Source organism: Polypterus senegalus, chromosome 3, assembly GCF_016835505.1.
Source record: "Polypterus senegalus isolate Bchr_013 chromosome 3, ASM1683550v1, whole genome shotgun sequence".
NCBI lineage: Eukaryota > Metazoa > Chordata > Cladistia > Polypteriformes > Polypteridae > Polypterus > Polypterus senegalus.
This window is the reverse complement of record NC_053156.1, coordinates 226,727,585-226,749,122: the sequence shown is the minus strand read 5'-3', so window position 1 is coordinate 226,749,122 and position 21,538 is coordinate 226,727,585. Positions and strand designations below refer to the sequence as shown.

At 37.4% G+C, this 21,538-nt stretch overlaps 1 protein-coding gene across 4 annotated transcripts in view; it reads left to right on the top strand.

Moving 5' to 3' along the window:
• scube3 (signal peptide, CUB domain, EGF-like 3) overlaps positions 1–21,538 on the top strand; it is a 482,583-nt gene that overhangs the window by 179,028 nt on the left and 282,017 nt on the right. For all 4 annotated transcript variants that reach the window (XM_039748670.1, XM_039748668.1, XM_039748669.1 and 1 more), the window contains exon 3: positions 2,776–2,901. In XM_039748670.1, coding sequence (XP_039604604.1) covers positions 2,776–2,901 — 126 coding nt within the window. The remainder of the gene's footprint in view (positions 1–2,775; positions 2,902–21,538) is intronic.

Here is a 21,538-nt window from a genome sequence, read left to right as displayed (position 1 = left end):
AGCAGCCTCATTACTTTCCTTTGTTGTGTCTTTATAAATGCATCACAAACTTGCCCTTGTGCTTCTTCTTCATTGAACCAATGATAAATTCTTTGTGGTATGTCAAAACATATATTATGAAGCTGAAATTAGCGAACATCATGCCTGCAGCTTAAATGTCAAAATGGTATGGTTGTAATGGATGAATATCAGTTAATAAAAAAGTGACAGGAAAGAAAAAAATGCATGTTGATTCCTCCCATTCCCAAGAATGAACACAGCTGGGTTAGTTTGAGGTGAGGTTTGTGCAGGAGTTAAGAACTGAAGGGTAGATATTTTACATTACAATGCTTTAATAAATTGAAAATATAGCCACAAACATTTTGCAATGTTAAGTATATGAAGTAGATTGTAATGCAATGGCCTTATATCAGCATTACATCATCTGCAATATGTTACTCCAAGATAAAATTGAAACATTGAAAACATGCTATATTTTAGTTATAACAATTGTGCTAAATCTCAACAATAACTATATCAACTATTCAACAAATTAAAAAGGCTCACCTGATATATTAAGTTTAGCAGCAGCCCTTCTGCATACCTTATTGCTTTTGGTCAAATCTTTGAAATTGTCTCTTTAAGGTTTTTTACTAACTGTTTGAGCTCCACCAGGAAATAAATAAATAAAAGCAAGCTACAAAGATTTGGTTTGTCTGTCCACAAAAGAGTAATGATTCTTGGTGGAACATACCATTGGCAGCAAGTAGTATTCACTGCCAACAGGGGGAGAAATTCCCTTTTCCATCTCATTGAAAAGCTAAAATTATTTAATTAATAGAGAACACAATTCAGTTTTTCTGATGAATCCAATGCTCCATTTACCTGAAATCTTTCAGAACAATTTTGACTCTGTTAATCTTTGGCAGCTGAAGCATTTTATGAAGCAACTTCTATAAGTCAAGCTTGTACACAATTACACTTCTAAATAGTAAGAACAAAAATAACTGTAGTAGAGGTATATCAAGAAATTAAGAACAGTTAAACCTAGACCTACAGTATACTAATGGAATCCTAACACAAACATGCATCATGTGCAGAAATAAGGTAGGGTCACATTGTATATTGACAGTTTTTTATGTATGTGTATGTGTGTGTACAATTTTTGCTTGGTCCTGGCCAGTTTCCTATAGAACTAATGTTAAAAAAACTCATTACTGCGAAATCCTTTTTATCTGCAAAATGCGTTACAATAAAGACATTTTCCTTTTTTCTTTCCTTGGCCCAAAACTCACTATTCAGGAGCTCTGCTGAACAGAGCAGAACAGATGCAATTAGATTGCATGTTTATGATTTTTCATTTCCTCAACAGCCATCACACTCTTGCATCTGAGTGGAGCTGGAGAAGGGTATTCCAGTGGATCAGAGACATTGTGGTTAGGATCTGTCTGTCTGTCGATCAAATTTGACTTCAGCTCTATTTGCAGAGCTCTAGGGGTCCGCAGCAAGACTCTTATCATTGAATCAAGTGTAATTGTCGTAGTGGGGATTGAGGGTTGTGGGGCCCACAGGCTGGAAAATGCTGCATTAGGTGACATAGGTGTCCACTCAGGGTGCTGTTTATGAAAATTAATGGTTGTGCACTCCAGATACCAAAGGGTGCCATTTGTGTAACTCAAGTGGTGATCGCTCAAGAAAGTCTGTGTTATATACACAATGGGGCACCATTTTTTATAACTAAAGGGCACCTGCTCTAGTCAGTGAGGTAGTGCCCCACCACCGCAAAATTTAATAATACTGACTGCTAGCTAGCTAGCTAGCTAGATAGATAGATAGATAGATAGATAGAACTTTATTTGCCCCCTGGATAACATTTTTCTTTTTACAGACGCTCTTTAAATAAATAAATAGGTATACAGTGTATAAGTAAGTAAGTAAGTAAATATACATACACACTTTGGTCTGAACACATACAAGAATTACTATAAAGCAAAAGAATTCAGGTGGTGCCATGGTAGCACTGTTTCCTTGCAGTAAGGAGACCTGGGTTCTTTCCCCCCCCCCGAGTCCTTCCTACGTGGTGTTTGCATGTTCTCCCCGTGTCTGCTTGGGTTTCCTCCGTGTGTTTCACTTTCCTCCTACAGTCCAAAGACATGCAGGTTAGGTGCATTGGCGATCCCAAATTGTCCCTAGTATGTGCTTGGTGTGTTTGTGTGTGTGTGTGTGTGTGTGTGTATGTATGTATGTATGTATGTATGTATGTGTCCTGAGGTGGGCGGGTTGTCTGCCTGGGATTTGTTCCTGCCTTGGGTCCTGTGTTGACTGGGATTTGCTCCAGCAGACCCCCGTGACCCTGTGTTAGGATATAGCAGGTTGGAAAATGACTGACTAACTGACAAAAAAATTCAAAAGAAAGAAAAGCTAAGACTTGGCTATCACAGTCACAGTGAGACATTATGTAAGCATATTGCTGTTGGTATAAAGGAGCACCAGTAGAACTTGTTTGACACACTTCATTCCATCAATTAATGTCAAGTAGAAGTACCACCTCTTTATTAGTGTATTCTGAAAATGATATTTCTACACTATAATTTTGAGTTAATTTCTTCATGTGCATCAATCCACCCATAATTTCTTCTTACCTGATTGCTTAATCCTTTAAACTGTCAATACTGTTAGTGTTTATTTTTTAATCTGTAATTGTGCCCCTAATGTGGTGGACCTCTCTAAATTTCTGTTGGTTTCTGCAATGTGTCACTCATGGAGTGTTACTGTTTTTCTTATTTTGATCCCTAGACATTGATGAATGTGACAACGATTTCAATGGAGGCTGCGTTCATGAATGCAACAACATCCCAGGGAATTACCGGTGTACATGTTATGATGGCTTCCGGTTAGCTCATGATGGCCACAATTGTCTGGGTAAGGCTATTTTGTTTTATGACATTGCTGTCTCACAAATGCAAAGATTCAAATGTCTACTTTCAGCAGCTTTAAATTGCACATCCAAGGTTAACCTTACTAGGAGGAAGTAAGAACTGCATGCCGACCTCTGAACTTCAGGCAAAGCATTACTTGCCAAGCAGGGAAATTACAAGAAAGTCATTCATGGCTTCAGACACATCGAAAAAAGCAGTATGTACAACACCAAAGAACTTGTCTGGAAGCCAAGTGTAATCACTGGGAAAGCCAAATTAAAAATAAGCCTCAGCTTTTGCCCACTGGCTTTTAACTATTTATTTAGAATCTAACTAATAATGAAACTGTCTGAGTAGTAGCACTTGGAATGTTTTAATGACAGCCTGCATCATACACCAAAAAAAAAATGTTATACCCTGCTGTCTGAAAGGATACCAGGTGTCTGCAAGAGTAGCCTGCCTCAGTGGCTGAAGTCTGTTCACGAGTTTTTAACAGATGATTCCAAGAGAAAGCTTTAGCCAAACTGAGATTGTACTCTAGCACTTAATTCTGCTTCAAAGACAAAGTCAGTGTTATCAGCTCTATCTTTATACACTACTGAAGGAGTACCTCAACATGTGCCTGTTTCATAGTAAGACTCTCACCTTTTTTCCACCTATGGGCCAAAAATCAAATTATTGCTGTACTGTTGACATCCTTGATTATTGCTTCTATTTTACTTAAAAGAGTAATCTGCCATAGTAACTCAGTTTTTCTTCTGATGAATAATTAAACACATCTCTTTACTAATAATAAGCAGTTATGTTGTCTGGAACACCAGGACAAATCAATCACCCTCATATTTAAATTAGTTGGCCATTAATTATCACAGTTTTGTGTCTCTGCATTCTTTACTTTGTGGCTTTGCTTTAGCTTATCAGAGCTACTTGTAGCAATGTGGCTCGGCTCTTATTTTGTTAAGAGCTGAATTGCCTCATTTAGAGTAAGATTTATCTTATAAAAGGCCTTCTGTACCAAACTATCTAATAAATTCAATCTTTTTTTAATAGCATAACTGTGATCTGTGGGATTTTAATATCCTAATAAGAATCTGTGGTATCCGGGGAGAACTTCTCCAGGCATGTGGTAAGGCTGTCCTCCTGGCATTGCAAGCAATTTTTGCTTCCATTTGGGAGACGGGCGTCATCCCAACTTAAGAGAAAATGGGACTTGTCGTCCCTATCTGGAAGGGAAAGGATGATTGCCTGGATTATGGCAACTACAGGGGGATAACACTGCTGCTGGGTAAGGTTGTTAACTAGGGTCATTCTCAGCAGGATCTGTGATCACTTGCTCACCTACCAGTGACCAGAGCATTCTGGTTTTATGCCTAAAATTTCTACCATCGACTTCATCTTGGCACTGAGGGTTCTCATGGAGCGCACATGCAAATATTGGCAGAGTTTCTTTGCAATCGATTTTGATAAAGCGTTCCATTCAGTTGATTGAGCTGCCCTGTGGGACATCCTGAGACTTCACAGGATCCCCTCAAGGTTGCTGGATATCATGGCCATCATGTACACTGGTACTGTGAGTGTTGTGCAGAATGGAGGCTGAACCTCTGCGTTTTTCCCAGTTGATTCTGGTGTTTGTATGGGTGTGTTCTTGCTCCTACTCTGTTCAGTGCTTACATGGACTGGGTGTTAGGCAAGGTTGTTAGATCCAGTGGCTGTGGGGCATCTGTTGATGAAGAAAAATTCACTGACCTTGACTTTGCAGACGATGCTATGAACTTCGCAGAGTCAAAGGAGGCTCTTGTTGGGGCTCTTGAGAGACTGAGCAAGGAGTTTGAGTGTCTGGGCTTGTGAGTGTTCTAGATAAAAACCAAGATCCAGGTCTTTAATGACCTCTTAGGTACAGCCTTCAGCAATATGTCTGTCTGCAGAGAGAGTGTCGACCTTGTCAAGAGGTTTACATAACTCGGAGGTAACATTCATGTCTCTGGTGGCTGTCCTGTGAAGTCAGTAGACGGATTGGTAGAGCATGGGGGTCATGAGGTCGCTGGAAAACGGTGTGTAGCGCTCATAATATCTATGCAAATGGACAAAGGTCCAGGGGCCTCATGTATAATGGCGTGCATAGAATTCACACTAAAACATAGTGTACAGACAAAAGTGGAAATGTGCATACGCACAAAAAAATCCAGATAAATAAATCTGTGCAAACGCCAACTTCCACGTTCTTCCACTACAAAAATCCCAGTCTGTGTGAAATATAACGCTCATGCACGTGCCTGTCGCCCCTCTCAGACTCATCCCAGAATTATGCCTCTTTGAATATGCAAATCAATATAAATAGCCCCTTATGTTTTGCGTTCTGTGAAAAGACAATGGGAAAAGCACAGGGGAAAAAGAAGAATTTCAGCGAATACCAAGTGGAGGCAAGGAAAAACTTACTATTTATTGGTTTAAGCAGTGATATAAACAACAAAAGGAAGTTGATCGAGTAACAGAGTGGTGGAGAAACTCGAAAGTTCAAGTTCAGAAAGTCGCAAAGTGCTCGAAATAAATAAGAAATGGTCAGATATCAAAGTCGCTGTGAAAAGGCTAGTTGTTGCCCACTGTCTGAGTGTCATATGGAAGCATATTAGGGTACAGAGAAAAAAAAATAGAGACACAGTTGAAAAAAATGTACTAACGTCAACTTTAATCTCGAAATTTCCACTTTAATCTTGTAGTTTATTTTGTCATTAAAGTAGAACTTCATAAACTTAATCTTAAAATAGTGTCATTTACTAGTTTCTCAGATCCCACCGTAACTAAAGTAGCACTTTAAATGCTTCTTTCTATGTGTTCTTTTATGTGCTCTATGTGTGTGAATCTTATTCCCCTCCTTAAACGGGCTTTCTCTTCCGTCGACAGTACACAGAATAGATTACATTCATAATATTACAGCTCTCTGAACAATTTCAATATTACGATGTATACTTGATATCATTTTGATATAGGAATTAAAGCATGTATTAAACATGGGGACACAGTGACGCTGTATTAGCAATGAGCTGGTGCCCCATCCAGAGATTGTTCCTGCCTCCTGCAAGATGCTTGCTGCGCCATGTGCGACCTTCAGTGAAATCATTTATTGCAGCAGTACTGTTTCTTTCTAAACGTACTAACCTCCAATTCCTCTCCTTCCTTTTCTTTCTCCAAGTAACCAATTGCCACACGATCAGCTCTGTAATAGATGCCAAGCCATCTGTAAGCTTAGAACGGCAATTCTTCAAAACTTTTATGAAACATTGAAATATCTTCGTAATACATGTTTAATTATTCCATCCAGGGTTGCGCCAATACCAGCAAGTATTCAGGGCAAGGCAGGAACAATCCCTGAATGGGCGCCAGCTTGTCGCTGCTGCTGTCCACTATGTCCTCACATGTTTAATTATTAACAATATACATTATCTTAAAAATTATATCAAGAGCTCCAAGAAGATAGCGCTTGGAATCTAAAGTGACTTAGAAGCCAGTCATCTTTATATGTAAATACGTGCTTTATAAAGTTTTGTGCAATATTATAACTGTAGTGCAACTTTACAGTGAGGTGATTGTACTTATAAGTAACACAGTTCTGCCAGGAACAATTGATGGACTAATTGAGTGCATCTAGAGCTCTTGGGATGAAACTGTTTCTGAACCGTGAGGTCCCTACAGGAAAGGCGTTTGCCGTATTGTATGGGAGAGGTTCAAATAGACTGTGTGCATGGCTGAGACAGCGTGTACTTGATACTGTATCCCGATTTTTCAATCAGCTGCTGTACAGCTGTGATTTCACACTCAGATACAGTGGGTTAAATATTCAGTGGTGCAATGAGAGTGACAAAACTTTGGACATTCTGTGCACCATTATATGGTTATGGGTTGATTACAATCAGATACTTTAAACTAATAAATGATATGAGGTTAATTTCAGTGCATTTGGTAAAGCCGCGTCAGGGATGTGAATCTAAAATATAAAGGAAAACCATACAGGAACAGTAGCACTGCTTTGACACTGGGTGCCGCCAGTTTGCAAAACCGAGCGGAGAAATTGTATATGGCAGGGATTGAGCTAGAGTGAAAATGTGCGTGGCTTTACACCAAGTTTAGTTTTTATACATTGCAATTTGAGCGTGGGAATGGGCGTAGACACCATTTTTGTGCATACGCACCATTTATATATGAGGCCCCAAGTCTTTAGAGTCCTGGTGCTTCCTGTCTTGCTATATGGTTGCGAGACATGGATGCTGTCTAGTGACCTGAGATGAAAACTGTACTCCTTCAGTACTGTGCCTCTTCAGAGAATCCTTGGGTACCGCTGGTTTGACTTTGTGTTGAATTAGCGGTTTCTTTTAGAGTCCTGAATGAGGCACATTACATGTATTGTGAAGGACGGTCAGTTACAGCACTATGGCGATATAGTACAATTCCCCAAGGGTGATCCAGCTTACAGGATCCTCATCATTGAAGACCCGAGTGACTATGCCAGGCCAAGGGGATGCCTACGTAACACCTGACTGCAACAGATAGATGGTCATTTCCAGAGGGTGGGACTGGGCTGTGTGCCTGCCTGGGGGTTGCCAACCAGGATCCCAAGCTGTTTTGTTGTGTGGTGGGTGCGGCAACGCACCGTACTGGTGCATGCTCCCCAGCCTGACCTGACCTGAACTAACTGGCTAAACTGTGTTTTGCCACTGTTATCATTGTCTTGTGATCATCGTTTGGCTCATACATATTTCTTAGAAATAATGTGACTTGAGCTATTTATATTCTCCTTGGGTTTCCAGACTACCTTATTTATTAAAATGACTCAGTATCTTTTATTGATTTTGATATAGTATCACTGTATTGCATCTCTCGCTTCATTTTTGAAGTCGATGTTCACCTCATCAATACTCTCAATTTTCAAGTTATTTATGCAGTAATTGTAACTTTTATGCTCTGTCTGTCCTCATACATGATAAGTGCCTTCTCAAATCTGTCCTTACTACTACATGACCTCTGTTTGGTTAAAAGCCATCTATGCTTGAAATTATTGTTAACAAGGAACCACATGTGTTATTTTGTTTAAAACTGGCCATCGATCTATATGTTCACTCTTTATTTCTTTAGATGCAGCAAGGAACACCCCGTCACTGTCTCAAATTACCTGGTGCAGGTCAGTGACTCATCTGGGTTTTAGAAGGACATTTCTGAAGTGTAGTCAATTTGCAAATATTTCCCTTTTGACAGACTGTTAAAGCAAGTATATGATGGAGAATTTCCCCCGTTACTCTAGATTTTTGCCAGAGAAGCACTCTGCCAACATATACAAGACTGCTGTGCTGACTTGCAGAGCTGTGTGTCTGGGAGGCTTGCACTGGGAATTTCCCTAGCTGGGCTAGGCTGGTTGAGTGGTGCTAAGGAACCCTGTATTTGTGCAGCTTTGATGAGTGTCAGACTTCAGACTGAACTGCCTGAAGTAGTTAATAAATCTTTCACTTACTCTTTCTTTAATAGTTTAATTAATGGTGCTTAACAATGCCTACCATTTCTATTCACAGTCTACCCTATATCCATAGCATGAAAAAGCTAGAGATAAATGGTTGAGAAAAATTAAAATAATAATAATAATAATAATAATAATAATAATAATAATAATAATGCAGTCTTTAAAGTAGACTATTTCATAGCATGTGGTTTTGTATTTACATTTTAAAGTTAATCAACTTATACAGCTTTGTGTAATGCTCCAGATAAAGATGGCACTCACTAATCATGGTTTCCCAAATATATTATATTTGTCTTAATGCTAACTTATCTTTATCACTTTGATCTACATGTCTGTTTTCTTCTAAGTAATGCCACATATTCCAAGGAATACCTACTGAGTTTTCATGCTCTTTTCCTAACGGCCTCTAGAGCAAACACAAAAGTCTTATCTAAGTAGGAAGAATATAGCAATAGAGTCCAGCTACAAGTGCTGTTGTAAAGAATATGTTTCAGAGTAGAGATTTTATGTAGGTGGGTTCATAGTAATTGTGATGAACTGGGTTTCCTTCTATGCCAGGTTGCTGCCTTATGTCCAATGCTACCAACAAATTATGTGAATTCAGTAATGGATTGTTAGATTCATGGTGATGTTCTCAGGGAACATATAAATCCAGCACATGAAATACTATGTACTAAATGTTTCTCGTTAGACAGCACATCAAAAGATACTAACTTTTCACTTGTTTACTTAAATGCACTATACATATATAACTGCATTAACTACCTGTTAGCCTAATCTTGTGAGGGGGTTTGTCAAAGAATTATTGCTGCAGCTAAAACATAACCAGTATCTACTTTGAAGCAGCCCTATGAAGAGTTTGGTGCCTTTTGATGTCATATTTCCAGTGTGGCTGGGTACAGGAATGACGGGTGTCAGTTGAGTCATCTTTTTTATTTGTCTGTGGACAGTCGAATGTAATTCAAAAGAAACAGCCCCCTTTGGTGTCATCCTGGAGTCGGGAGAATAAACTAAATCTGCTGAGTTTCTGCCATTGCTAGCGGAGCTCCATCTAGCAGTTCATTCAAGTCAGTAATGATGCCTCCTTCTAGGACGCCCAGGTTTTTATGGCAGCTGGACTGGAAGGGACAGGTCAAATGCCTTTCCTGGGAGGCTTCTCAGCACTGTGGGGGAAGAAGGAGATGACAAGAAGAAGGAGGTATGGTTATTACATACTTCAAATGAGCCCATGACAAGATCCTCTGTCATGCATACATAACGCCAGCCATTAGACCTGATCCCAGAGACACAACATTGCCTCCAATCCAACGTTTTTCTTAAATAAAAATGGATCAGCAGAAGACATCCAGTGCATCAGTCAAGTACTATCTAATTTATAGTTAACAGTAGTGAAGATTACTTAAGATATCAGTCTGACATAAGTCTCTACTGGCTAACCCCTAATTCATTCTTCTCATCTTCTTTTACATCAGGAAGGGTTTAAATTTTGTCTTAACCTGTTTTCCAGGTAGCAACCTGAGTCCTAGAGGGTTTTATGTTAAGATTATTTGACACTAGTCGTTCCTTGTGTGACATTCTCACTGTCCTCACATAATTGTTCCCTTCTTAGACAGTTTTGGACATTAGGCAATCCATATTATACACCACAGGGTTCTTGTTTGATCCCTGCATGATATCTGAACATTCATGTATGATTTAGAGTGAACTTTGTTTGTGTGCTTTAGGGGTGATGTCAATGTAATGCCCATTTCTCATGTTCCAATGTTTTTCAGCAGAGGCTGTATGTATCCTATGTGACTGATCTTCAAAAAGCCTCCATGCCATCTCTTAGGTCTATAGATTTTTGTCACACTGGTAGATATTATGTGACATTAAAAAAGTCTGTATGACTTTATATAGTATACGGAAGACATGCAGGAGTGTAAAACCTTAACTCAGTCTTTGCCTGTGTGTGCATTTTACTAAATACTTTTACGTGCTGTTCCATTATGTACACACTCTCTGCCTCAAGTTCAGTGCTGTTTTTGTAACACAAGTAGATCTTCTTCTAGGCTGTCATTTTATTCACCTTGGATTTCAGTGCTGTTTATAGCATCACTTTACAGTGGTCATCAGACCAGCACCACTGTTAAGGCTAAAAGATAAACAGCAAGTGATCTCCAAATAGGTATACTGTTTGTGATTGTCTAGGTGAAAGACTGGGAGCTCAGTTCAGTATTGTTCATTGCTATCGTAAGCTCAACTGACTCCAAAGGGCATAAAGACATTAAAAAACAGCTCACTGTTGTTAGTTGTTAAAAAAACACTGTAATGTTTTATTGTGTTTTATTGATTATTTTGTTTATTTTTTATAAGTTGATATGTTTATGGATTTAGGAAGTCATTTTTGTGAAGTGTGCTGAATAAAGGGAAATTCTTTCTTGCATATGGTAATCAACATGCAGCACATCATCACTGTTTGGCACCATGATTAATGGGTATATATCTACCTTGCCTTGAAACTCCAGTTTTCCTTATTTTTTTAACTTCTTGAGTTGATTGTTGATAACCTGACTGGCCTGGTATTGTTATAAATGATCACTATGATGCGGCAATGTTTGTTAAGTTATTACAGACACCCCATGGAAACGCATATAACATTAGAATATTGCCTGTTCAGAAAGTGTGTAAAGTTTTTCGTAAAAAAGAAGATGCTGTGGAAGAAAACTAGTTTCTCAAGCAGTTTAAATTAAAAAGAGGCAATTTTAATTTTTGACCTTTTGCCTCTCTTCCTCTAAATGGAACAATTTTCTGACACCTCTATGCTCTGAGGTAGCTTAGACTGAGACTGAGCAAGCTGAAATTATTATTGACAATCTGGTCTGCTGACTTTATCCTTTTATGTTGAAGTGAAAAAAGCGTTGAGTGTTATGTGTTACTTCTATGTGAAAGATAATCAAAAACAAGTGTTGGTTGCCACTGTGGAGTTTTGTAGGAATTTTGGATCCAGATTGTTACTTCAAAATAAGTTAAACTAGAATATGGGTCCACTTGTTAGAGATACACTTTGCACAAATGTTTAGACTTTTTTTACTCAGATAATCTTAAATAGAAGGACTAAGTTACCAAGTAGTGTGGTAGACAATAGGACTTTAGGCACATTCAAAACTCAACTTGATGTTATTTCAAAGGTATTAGGTAAGGTTGGTTAGCTTTATTGGCTTGAATGGCCTGTCCTTATCAAAACTTTTCTTATGTTTCCAGTGAAGTTAGATTTTTTTTTTTGCCACGAGTGGTCTTTCACTTTCTGTTGCTTTTAGAGTTTTGAAATGTGTCACCCACCTTTCTCCTTTCTTCTCCTCTTTTTATAGAGAAAGGTTATAACAAATATGATGCTTTAATGGGTAATCTTATTTGTGTGTTAGCCTTGAGGATACCAGTTATTGACAGTAGACATGCAACCTTCATTTTTCTATGGCAGAGTGGTCGAGCTGAAGTCTTGTCTGAAATGAACTCTAGAGCCTTCTACAATGATGTTAAAGTTGTAATGAAACTCGGCACCAGCAGGTGTTCAGAAACCTTAAAAACATAATAATATGAGGATGAAGGCTAGTAGGATCTGTCCACTTTGTGTAAACATGATACAAATGCATTATTTCTGGTGTGAAAGAGTGACAAAAGACAGAAAAACGTTAGGGTAGATACCCCTTATACTTGGTATAAATCTGCTATAACTGAAGCACAGAGTAATCGCTAAGGACTGAGTCGAAACAGAACTTAATAAGCATTGAGAATTGGCAGTCTTTTATAGAGAGCAGACTGGTAGGACTGTGCTTTTAGAGCTTTAACAGACATCTCAAGAGAATCAGGAAAGAGTGAATTAATGCAAAAGAAACAGGTAAAATGGACTTTGATTAGGGTTGGGAGATGAAGTACAAACCCTAGCCAGCCAACACCATGGACCACCATGTAACTCCACTACTCATCACCCAGATGAGTTGCACTTTTCATTTATTGTTATAAAATGCAATGTCTGTTTTTCATTTGACTACAGTTTTAATGATCTCCCTTTTGTTAATGGTTTATTTCCAGCTGGCATCAAACTTTTCTCATTTCACAATGTTTCTGCATCTTTCAGCTGTTGGCCTTATGTTTCCGAAGCCTTCCTTTAATACCACTAGAAACAGACCTGTTTACACACTAGGTGTGTTCCTTCATGTCTATTGAAACCCTTGAACTTTGTCGCTGTATCTTTGATTTGTTTTGGTAATATAATCCATTCAGTATGTTGTGACGATGCGGGTTCGACTCCATGCTCCTATTGCTTTTCAGGAGCCCTTGAACCCAACACCATCAATAATGTCACCGAGATGAGCTGACACATAGTCATATGTCAAAGAGCAGTTGCTTTGCTAGGATTTCATGTTTATTGTTTATTTATTTATGGTGTTATTGTTTCAGGGACAAATAGATTTTCTGAGGCACTCTCAGTACTTCCCGGTGAAAGTTATTAAGTTTCAACTTTGATGTTATGAAAGACATTAAATCTATTCTTTGTTTAACTTTTGCATTGGTCTAAAGCATTTGATTGTCAGAAAACTCTTTTTATTTTATTCTGAGTGCATCATATAATTTCCTATAGTCAGTGCTGTACAGTTTCTTACAGTTGGGAAAGGATAAGAAATTAATCTCCTAAACAAAAAATACACTTTTCCCAAAATTATCACTCTTGAAACTTAGACTGTTTATGAGCCAGCTTTGAAAGTCTTTTAGCCTTTAACATATTTAAAGCTTGCAATGCTTTAAGTTGCAAAATGTACGTGAAAGTGCATCTCTTAAATAAAGAATTCTTTTGAGCTGACACCTTCAATTAATCTCTGAACATGAAATTGTCAGATAAAGAAAGGTTTGTGTAGAAAAGGCTTTTTGAATTCTATCTGGAATGTATTGTGTAGGCAAAATAGGAAAAGAACACATATTCTTTATGGCACTGAAGCACTGTTGTTATACTTCATAGCTGACCTTATATGTCTCTGGGTTTTGCAGTTGAAATCCTCTGTTGCAAATGGATGCATCAGACTGTATTTCATTTTTTATAGTGCTGTTTTTGCTGTTTTGTTTTCTATTTTTTGATATCATGTATTATAAAAAAGTCTATTGGTACTGGTACTTCTAAAATTATAAAGTACTATGTTAAAACAAAAGATCTTAAAGAAAAGGAAAAGACCTCTAAATATCAGCAGAAGTCAAAGTCAGTCAGTGACACAGCCTGTTGCAACTCGATGAAGAGGAGACAAACTGATCAGCCAAGCTGCACCTCTCTGGAGAGCTCCAGACAGGCATGTGGAGGAGCAACTAGTACAGTCATCAGAGAGGCTGGAATCTAGGCTAGAAGTGTGAGCTTATCAGATTAATGCTGCAAAGCAAAACTAGGCAGTCCTTCATCATCTTCATCTGAAACTTTGACACACATGCATACTCAGTGTCACCCTGGCACGAACACCAACCGGCTTCCAGAGAAGTATGCAGAAGATAGTGCAGAAAATGTTGATAATTATTAGTTTAGAAAATTAGTGCTGGGTTTGGATATGAAGGTAATTAAAAGAGATGAAAATAAGGCCGCATAAATACCTGAATGAATTATGTTGAGAGATCAAGGATCAAGAGAAATGCTTAAGTAATAATTACTTTATGGTAATGCTAAAAAAATACTTCTTCAAGGAAAGTTAAAGTAGTAATGAAAATAACAATAAAATGAGTACTTCTGCAGCATAACTGAAGAATCTGAAACATATGCTCACAACCTGCATTGAGTTAATAGAAAGATGCCAACAGAAGAATAATTTCTTTAGAAAGTGAATGTAAAACACACCATAATAAATTTGTGAAGTCTATAAAGATAGATGCTTTATGATTAGATTTAACAAACTCAGTGATAAAGAAAATGTGCTTCAAATCAGGTGGAAAAAGAGAATTTTGTTTGAAAATAAATCAATTTATTTCTGAATTTATTTGCTATGACTGCTGGAAGAGTGCTGCATTTAACTGAATCAAGCAGACTAAGTAAAAAGCAGGTATCAGATACAGCCTTTTGTTCCCAGTCAGGCTCAAAGTGATTGTGACATCACACTCACATCTACAACTCTGCTAAGGAAGTTGTAGAAGAGTTAAAAAGAATAATTCCCACAATTTTCAAAACATTATCAGGTCCTGTTAATGAGCAAAGGAGAGATTGTGAATGAGCTGTCTGATATTTGTTTTAAGAGATTGTCAGCAATGTCTTTTGTTAAATCTTGCCAGCCTATAATGTATATTGTGAATAATGTAAACTTTTTTCTGGTTTTTCTGTTTTTTTCCCCTTTAAAAAAAGTAATTTTGATCACTTCTGATCACTTATAACTGACATACTACAGTAGTATATACAGTATCACGGTATATATTAATGACCAAACAGCAAGTTAATATTTTTTGCCTTTTTGCGCCACTCTGTTAGTCTGTAATTTATTGGTCAATTTACTGGTTGCAAAAGATTTTTTTAAAGATTTCACTTTTCAAAACTGTTTCCTAAAAGGCAGAAAAAAATTGTGATCAACCAATATAGTTGATTTCAGTCACTGTCTTCTAAGGGAAAAGGATCTCTTACATCTTACCTTCATAACATCAGAGATTATATTTCTGCAGGACACCAACTTAATAAAAATGTTTCTACGATGATAAGAAATGATGATTCTATATAAAAAAATAACTTTAGGTGGGCCTCCTTTATCACATAGTTGAGTCAGGTAGAGGTTGCATGCTGTGAGTTATGAATTGTCTTCAGAAGATACAGTATTATTTTGCTTGTTTTCTTGACAGTTTTGCTATTGAATTTTGTGATGTAAGTAAAGTAACAAAAAGGTAGTAAAATTTGCATATTGCAGCATTGAATATTATGGCACTCCCAATAACCAGCATGTTGATAAATGGTGCTCATTTTAACATTGTTTATCATAACAAAACATATAGAAAGGTTAGCATCACAATCCTACAAACATTGCTTTCCCTGTAGAAGCTCTTTTCTTGTTCATTCTCTGTCTATACGGCTCATCAGAATAAGCAAACAAAGGAGTTGCTTGTTATGAAAGAGGCAAAATGCATGTTAAAATGTACCAAGGCTTAGAACTGGATGATATGGACACTGTATCTTCTCAAAACACTATATAGACATATGCAGGTTATATATGCTTTGTACACAGATTCCAAAACCTGGTTTATTTTGTCAATGGTAATAATATGAAATAACAGTAAAAAAAAACTAAATCAAAATGTAGCAATTTCATAAATAGTTGTGCCTCTTAGAAACAGGTCAAATGGCTTTTTTTCCAACAATTTTTTTCTATCTCCTCTACTTATTTTCAGTTTCTATTGGATGTATGGCATTCAACACCTTGCCTGCCTTGCTGGCATTTGTGTGTGCTTTTTTTCTCTCTCTGTTGTATATAGGAAAAGACAAATCCTTTGATTAATTACTGTGCTAATCATAGGTCGTAATACATGCACGTGTATATTATAAATACTGTATATTGTTTTATGGTTTATAGCATTTTTAATCGCTCCAAATTATATATATGCATATCTGTGCTTTTTCTATTCTGTAACAGTCTGCATGGTGTGTGAAGGTATTTATTTTATATCAGTTCACCAGCACAATAGGTACTGTATTTTCATTTGAGTACAGTCGACCCTTGACATACGACCAGCCTGACATGCGAACAACTTGATCTGTGACCAAAATTTTTGTTTTGATTTACGACCAACATCTTGCGTTACGACCCGAATGCGGTCACGTGTGTCCGCTTGTGTGATTGTAAACAAACAGCCGAGAGCGTTTGTAAGCGTCAGTCGGAGCCCAGATACATGTGTTTGTGGACGTAATTTCGGTCAGTTCAGTGATTTATCTATATATATAATTCACTAAGACCATGGCAAGCAAGACGCATAATTGCTAAGGAAGGAAGAGAAGGTAACGAAGGTAAAGAAAGCGATTGTTAATCGATGTTAGCTAGCGGGCTGGAGCGACACATGATGATGTCATCAGGCTGAGTCAGCACCGGCTTGCTTTGGAGTGTATTATTACAGCAGTTCACAACACAACCAGCTTTGAACTGAGTGCTCGATTACTGTCATTATTAACTTGAGAAACAGCGATCACAATCGAAACGAAGAAGGAACATTGGCTGGCACAAAGATTTACAACATGTTCCCGATAAAAGAACCGCCAAGCTAATAAGGCTTACTCAATGCCAGTTTTACCCATACAGATTAGTAATGAGGAATACATTTAGTATTTTGCACTCCAGCGGAGAATTATTCCAACAGTACGTTGTAGATGCGTATGTTAAAACAGAGGGCGCACGTCTCAACTATCTCAGATTACATCAACAAGATCTGCGCGTGGAACAATACAATGTTTGAATACAGACGCACTGCAAGCAAATGCTGAAAATAACAATGTATGTGTGGGCAAAATGATCATAGTACTGTCCAGATTTCCAGGAAGTCGAAGATACATGCAACAAAACTATCAGAATGCCATGGCCATAGTACGTAAATTCGGAAAGCCTGATTTATTTATCACTCTCACATGTAATCCTACTTGGCTGGAAATTCTACATGCACACTGTGTCTTTCAAAAAGTATTTATTTCTTCTTGATTTATGAATTCCTTTCTCACCGTTTTCCGTTCCTATTCTTACACCGCCGTAGGCTGTATATTTGACTTCCTCCAATGATCTTAACAGATTCAAAGATTTCCAGGATAACATATTTATAAACATTAATACAAAATGATTTTGCTATACATGTTGAATATCCGTTTTTGTAGTTAAGAAGCTCAATTCACCAGCTAAAGAAAAACACAAATTCAAAATGGCCATTAATGCAGTTTACCCAATACATGAACATTCTCACAAAAGAAAACCAAGAAAGCTGCTGTTTTTTAATCTTGCTTTGAATGTGTCGCTATAGAGCGGATATGGTGTGAACTGGACAGATGAGGGATTATATTACATAGACATCTCACTTTTGGTCTGAATTGTTAGTGCAGTTATCCGACCACAGACAAAGTATGAATATTTTTAGGATGCAAGTTAAGTAGGCGAAAGTAACTTTGCTTTATGGTAAGTCACTGCAGCTGTTATACCCTTTCGCCTACTTATTGTCCACTCATATACAATGCAATAAAATAGCAAACATTTAATGGAATTTTTCTTTGAAGGAAACTGTTTTTGCAAAAGGTGAGAGGGCATGTTTCAGGCTCTGCGTATGCCTGGATTGCCTCCTAATTGACAATAATGTGTTTTATCTTTAGATGTTGTACCTCTTGAACTGTTATCCCGGGTAAAGCAAAACAATTTGCAAACAGCAGAGTTAATCCTACATTCCTTTTCTAAACTCTTTTTTTTTTGATCCTTAAATAATTTTACATTCAGAAGAAGTTGTGGGAAATTTCATAAAAGTGCTGACGGAGAGGTGCGAAGGGATTTAAGGTGAGCCGGATTTACAAGTTTTTTTGTTGGCCGTGGTAATTCTAGTGTTAAGGATCTCAAGCAGCACACAAAACGGATGTCACTGACAGATTATTACAAATCTGTACATGCTTCATAATATTCAATGTCATCAACCAGCTAACGAGAGACAGAGAGTCAGAGGTGAGGTCGAGACCTTGCCGCTTTTGGTATTTTTCAACAGCAGTGACTAAAGTTTTTTTTAATTTGAGATGTTAGCAAAAAAGGTCACAGAATTGTAGGGTATGACTAGCAAGAAAAATTGTTTTGCATATTACCAATTGCATTTTGGGTACAGCATTTTATGGGTTATTTTTCATGGTTACTGTGTTATGAAAGTGCATATTATCAGAAATAATGTTTTGTTTAAAAGAATTCAAGGAAAAAAAGTGTTATTTTGCATCTGTAGAGAAAGATTACAGTTTTTTGTGGTCACAGGAACGTAATTAGGTTCTGTATATTGAAATTTGCGTTGTTTACTTTCATGCTGTTGTTAGCAATGTTACCCTCATGAAAATTGAGGATTAATTGTATTTGTGGCTTAAGCTTATTGAGGAGGAAATTTCTGCTGAAAAGACTTATCATTTTATTGACACAAAATTGCAAAGACATAATGTTTAATGTTTTTTTAACAATACGGTATTCAGTCAGCCCTCTGTATCTACAGGGGATTGGTTCCACGACTACCAGTGGATAAGGAAATCCGTGGATGCTCAGGTTCCTCATATAAAGTAATGTAGAATTTGCATATAACCTATGTATATCCTACTGTTTACTTTAAATCATTTCTAGATTACTTATAATACCTAATAAATATAAATGTTATGTAAAGATTTGTTATACTGTATTGATTAGGAAATACTGACTTCAAACAAGTGACACATGCCATTTTTCAAAAGATCTAAGGTTTTTATTTTCTTTTCACAAGATAGCACGCTCTCTCTTGGCCTTTAAGGGGTTATTTTGACTAATTAATTGATTTGTAGATGCAGCTTTTTCTCAAAAACAAACACTGTTTTACAGTCAAGATTACCATCTGAACAGTGCATGCCACTGTGCGCAGGCATGTTCTTGTAGATAATAACCATTTTGGTGGTTTAAACTTCAACATTTAATTTACATTATACTGATTACTTGCAGGCAGTTTGTGTGTGTATCCAAGCTGTTTCTAGCTTTCTCAGCCTTTTGCCCACATGCATGTTGCATATAGATAACTTTACCTACATTTAACACTAGAATTACCAAAGACTACGAAAAAACTCGTAATCCTGGCACACCATAAATCCGTTCGCACCTCTCTGTCAGCGTCATTTGTGTTGTAAATGTGTCGATCAGCACAAACAGCAAGCAGCCTGATATCCCATTCCCCGGCCACTGCCGCTGTTCAATTTGCAAAGAAGGTTCTCAGTGCTCAGTGTTTATCTTGGAGTGAAGTACCTTGAGCTGTATAGGTTAAACAATACATTGGCATTTGGAATACATACATTTTATGTGTGTTCCATGTCTACAACAATCTATGTAAACACATCGTTACAACAGAAACATTTTTTATGTTTTAGTAATAATTGACAAAATGTAGACGTGAAGTGTATAATGTGTAAAGCCTGCAGTCCAAATACCAATTAAACACTTACACAAAAGGTACAAATATAACAAAACAAGTGCACTTTTATTCTAGAATATAAGTGAAGAAAAAGAAAGCATGTTACGGTAGGCTGTTGCTACAACAGCTTGTGTGGCGCAATGGTAAGAACTGCTGACTCCCAATCAAGAGGTTTCAATATCAGCTGCTTCACAAATTTACCGTTTTGAGTAGTGAGCTGCTTTATTTAGTCCATCCATCCATTATCTAACCCGCTTAATCCTAACTACAGAGTCACGGCTGTCTGCTGGAGCCAATCCCAGCCAACACAGGGCGCAAGGCAGTAAACAAACCCCGGGGAGGGCGCCAGCCCACCGGAGGGAGCACACACAGACCCACACACACACACACATCAAGTACAGACTAAGGACAATTTTGAATTTATTGTTAATATTATACAGTAAAAACATACATTTGATTTGCGTCTGTAACAGCCAGTGTAAATTTATAGTACATGTCAAAGTTTTTTTTTTCAGCTTTATTCTCTCACTCACTTTCACGGTCCCACATCCCCCAACCACAACCCCCGCCCACCCCATCTGAAGCCGTTTTCAGATAAAGACGTGGTATTACAAAAAAACTTGTTTCGTTATACCTCCTCTTTATTTGAAAACAATATCAGATCATGTGCGTGAACGAGACTGGGAGTGTGAAAACTGTGGACATGGGTGTGTCAGTGGTGTGCATGACAGAATGATTGTGGATGTGAATTTTTTTTTTTCACTTTTATTCTTGTTTTCCTACTCATGCTGAATTAGTATGCACCTTCTGGTTCATAATGTCAAAGCCTCACTGACAAAAAAGAGAGACGTATAGTAGGTATATATGACATTTGGAATTATTAATTTTATGAACTGTATATGTGTATGTCTTTTGTGTTTTAAGAGCTGTAGTACTACGGATAGTGTAAACATGAAAACCCTTTCCCACTTCGGTAATTGGTGGCTCTCAGAACCTAAGGAAAGATAGAGCTGTCATTTTACAAATGAGGGTTGATTGATCTACAGAGTAGAGCAAAGGTTGCTCATGTGAGCAAATCTAGCCAACTGAAGAGCAGTGTGATGGCTCAGCAATTGGCTGCCATATAGGAGCTATAAGTTTACTCCTATGAGCCATTTTATTTAGCTCCTATTGAGGGAGGCTACAGCAGTGTAGGCCTACAGATCACTTCATTCTCACAGATTCAATGTAGCGCTCAGCACGTGGCAATTCAAGTTTTTTTTTTTTTGTTTTTACTATTTTTTGATCCACGGTTGGTTGAATTCACAGATGCAGAACTCATAGATATCGAGGGCTGATTATAAAATTACCATTACATTAAATGTTAAATTAAGGGCTCCCTTTTTAGTTTAATTAAAATTAACTCATATTATGGTATGTTTAGGTAGTCTGGCATACTCTTCAGCAGGGGTGGGCAATGTCAGTCCTGGAGAGCTGCAATGGATGCAAGTTTTCGTTCCAACCCAGTTTCTTAATGAGAAGTCAATTATTGCCGATAAAGTAGTTTTGCTTAAGAGTCATCTTGATGCTTTATTTTGATTATTTTTCTTGCTTGCTAAGTTTTTATACCCTTAATTGCTTATTTCAGTCTTAAACAGCTACATTCAATGCTTTAATGGCTTCTTATTAGAAATAAGATGTCAATGGTAAAAGAGCCAGTAGTTCTCCATTTAACTTGTTTCAGTTTACACCTGTGTGGATTCATCATGCACTATTTGGTTTAATAAAACACTTCAGAAAAATATGTGACAGACTGAAAATGATCTGTTTTAGACTTCATATCATTTGGATAATATCCTTGGAAAGGAAAAAAATGTACAATATAAGAACCTAACAATATAGACTAACTATACCATACCATACCATATTTATTTGTTGAGCGCTTAAAAACACAGCATTACAACTGACCAAAGCGCTGTACAGTTACAACAAGCAGGACTAAAAGCAAAATATTAAAAATAAACATTAA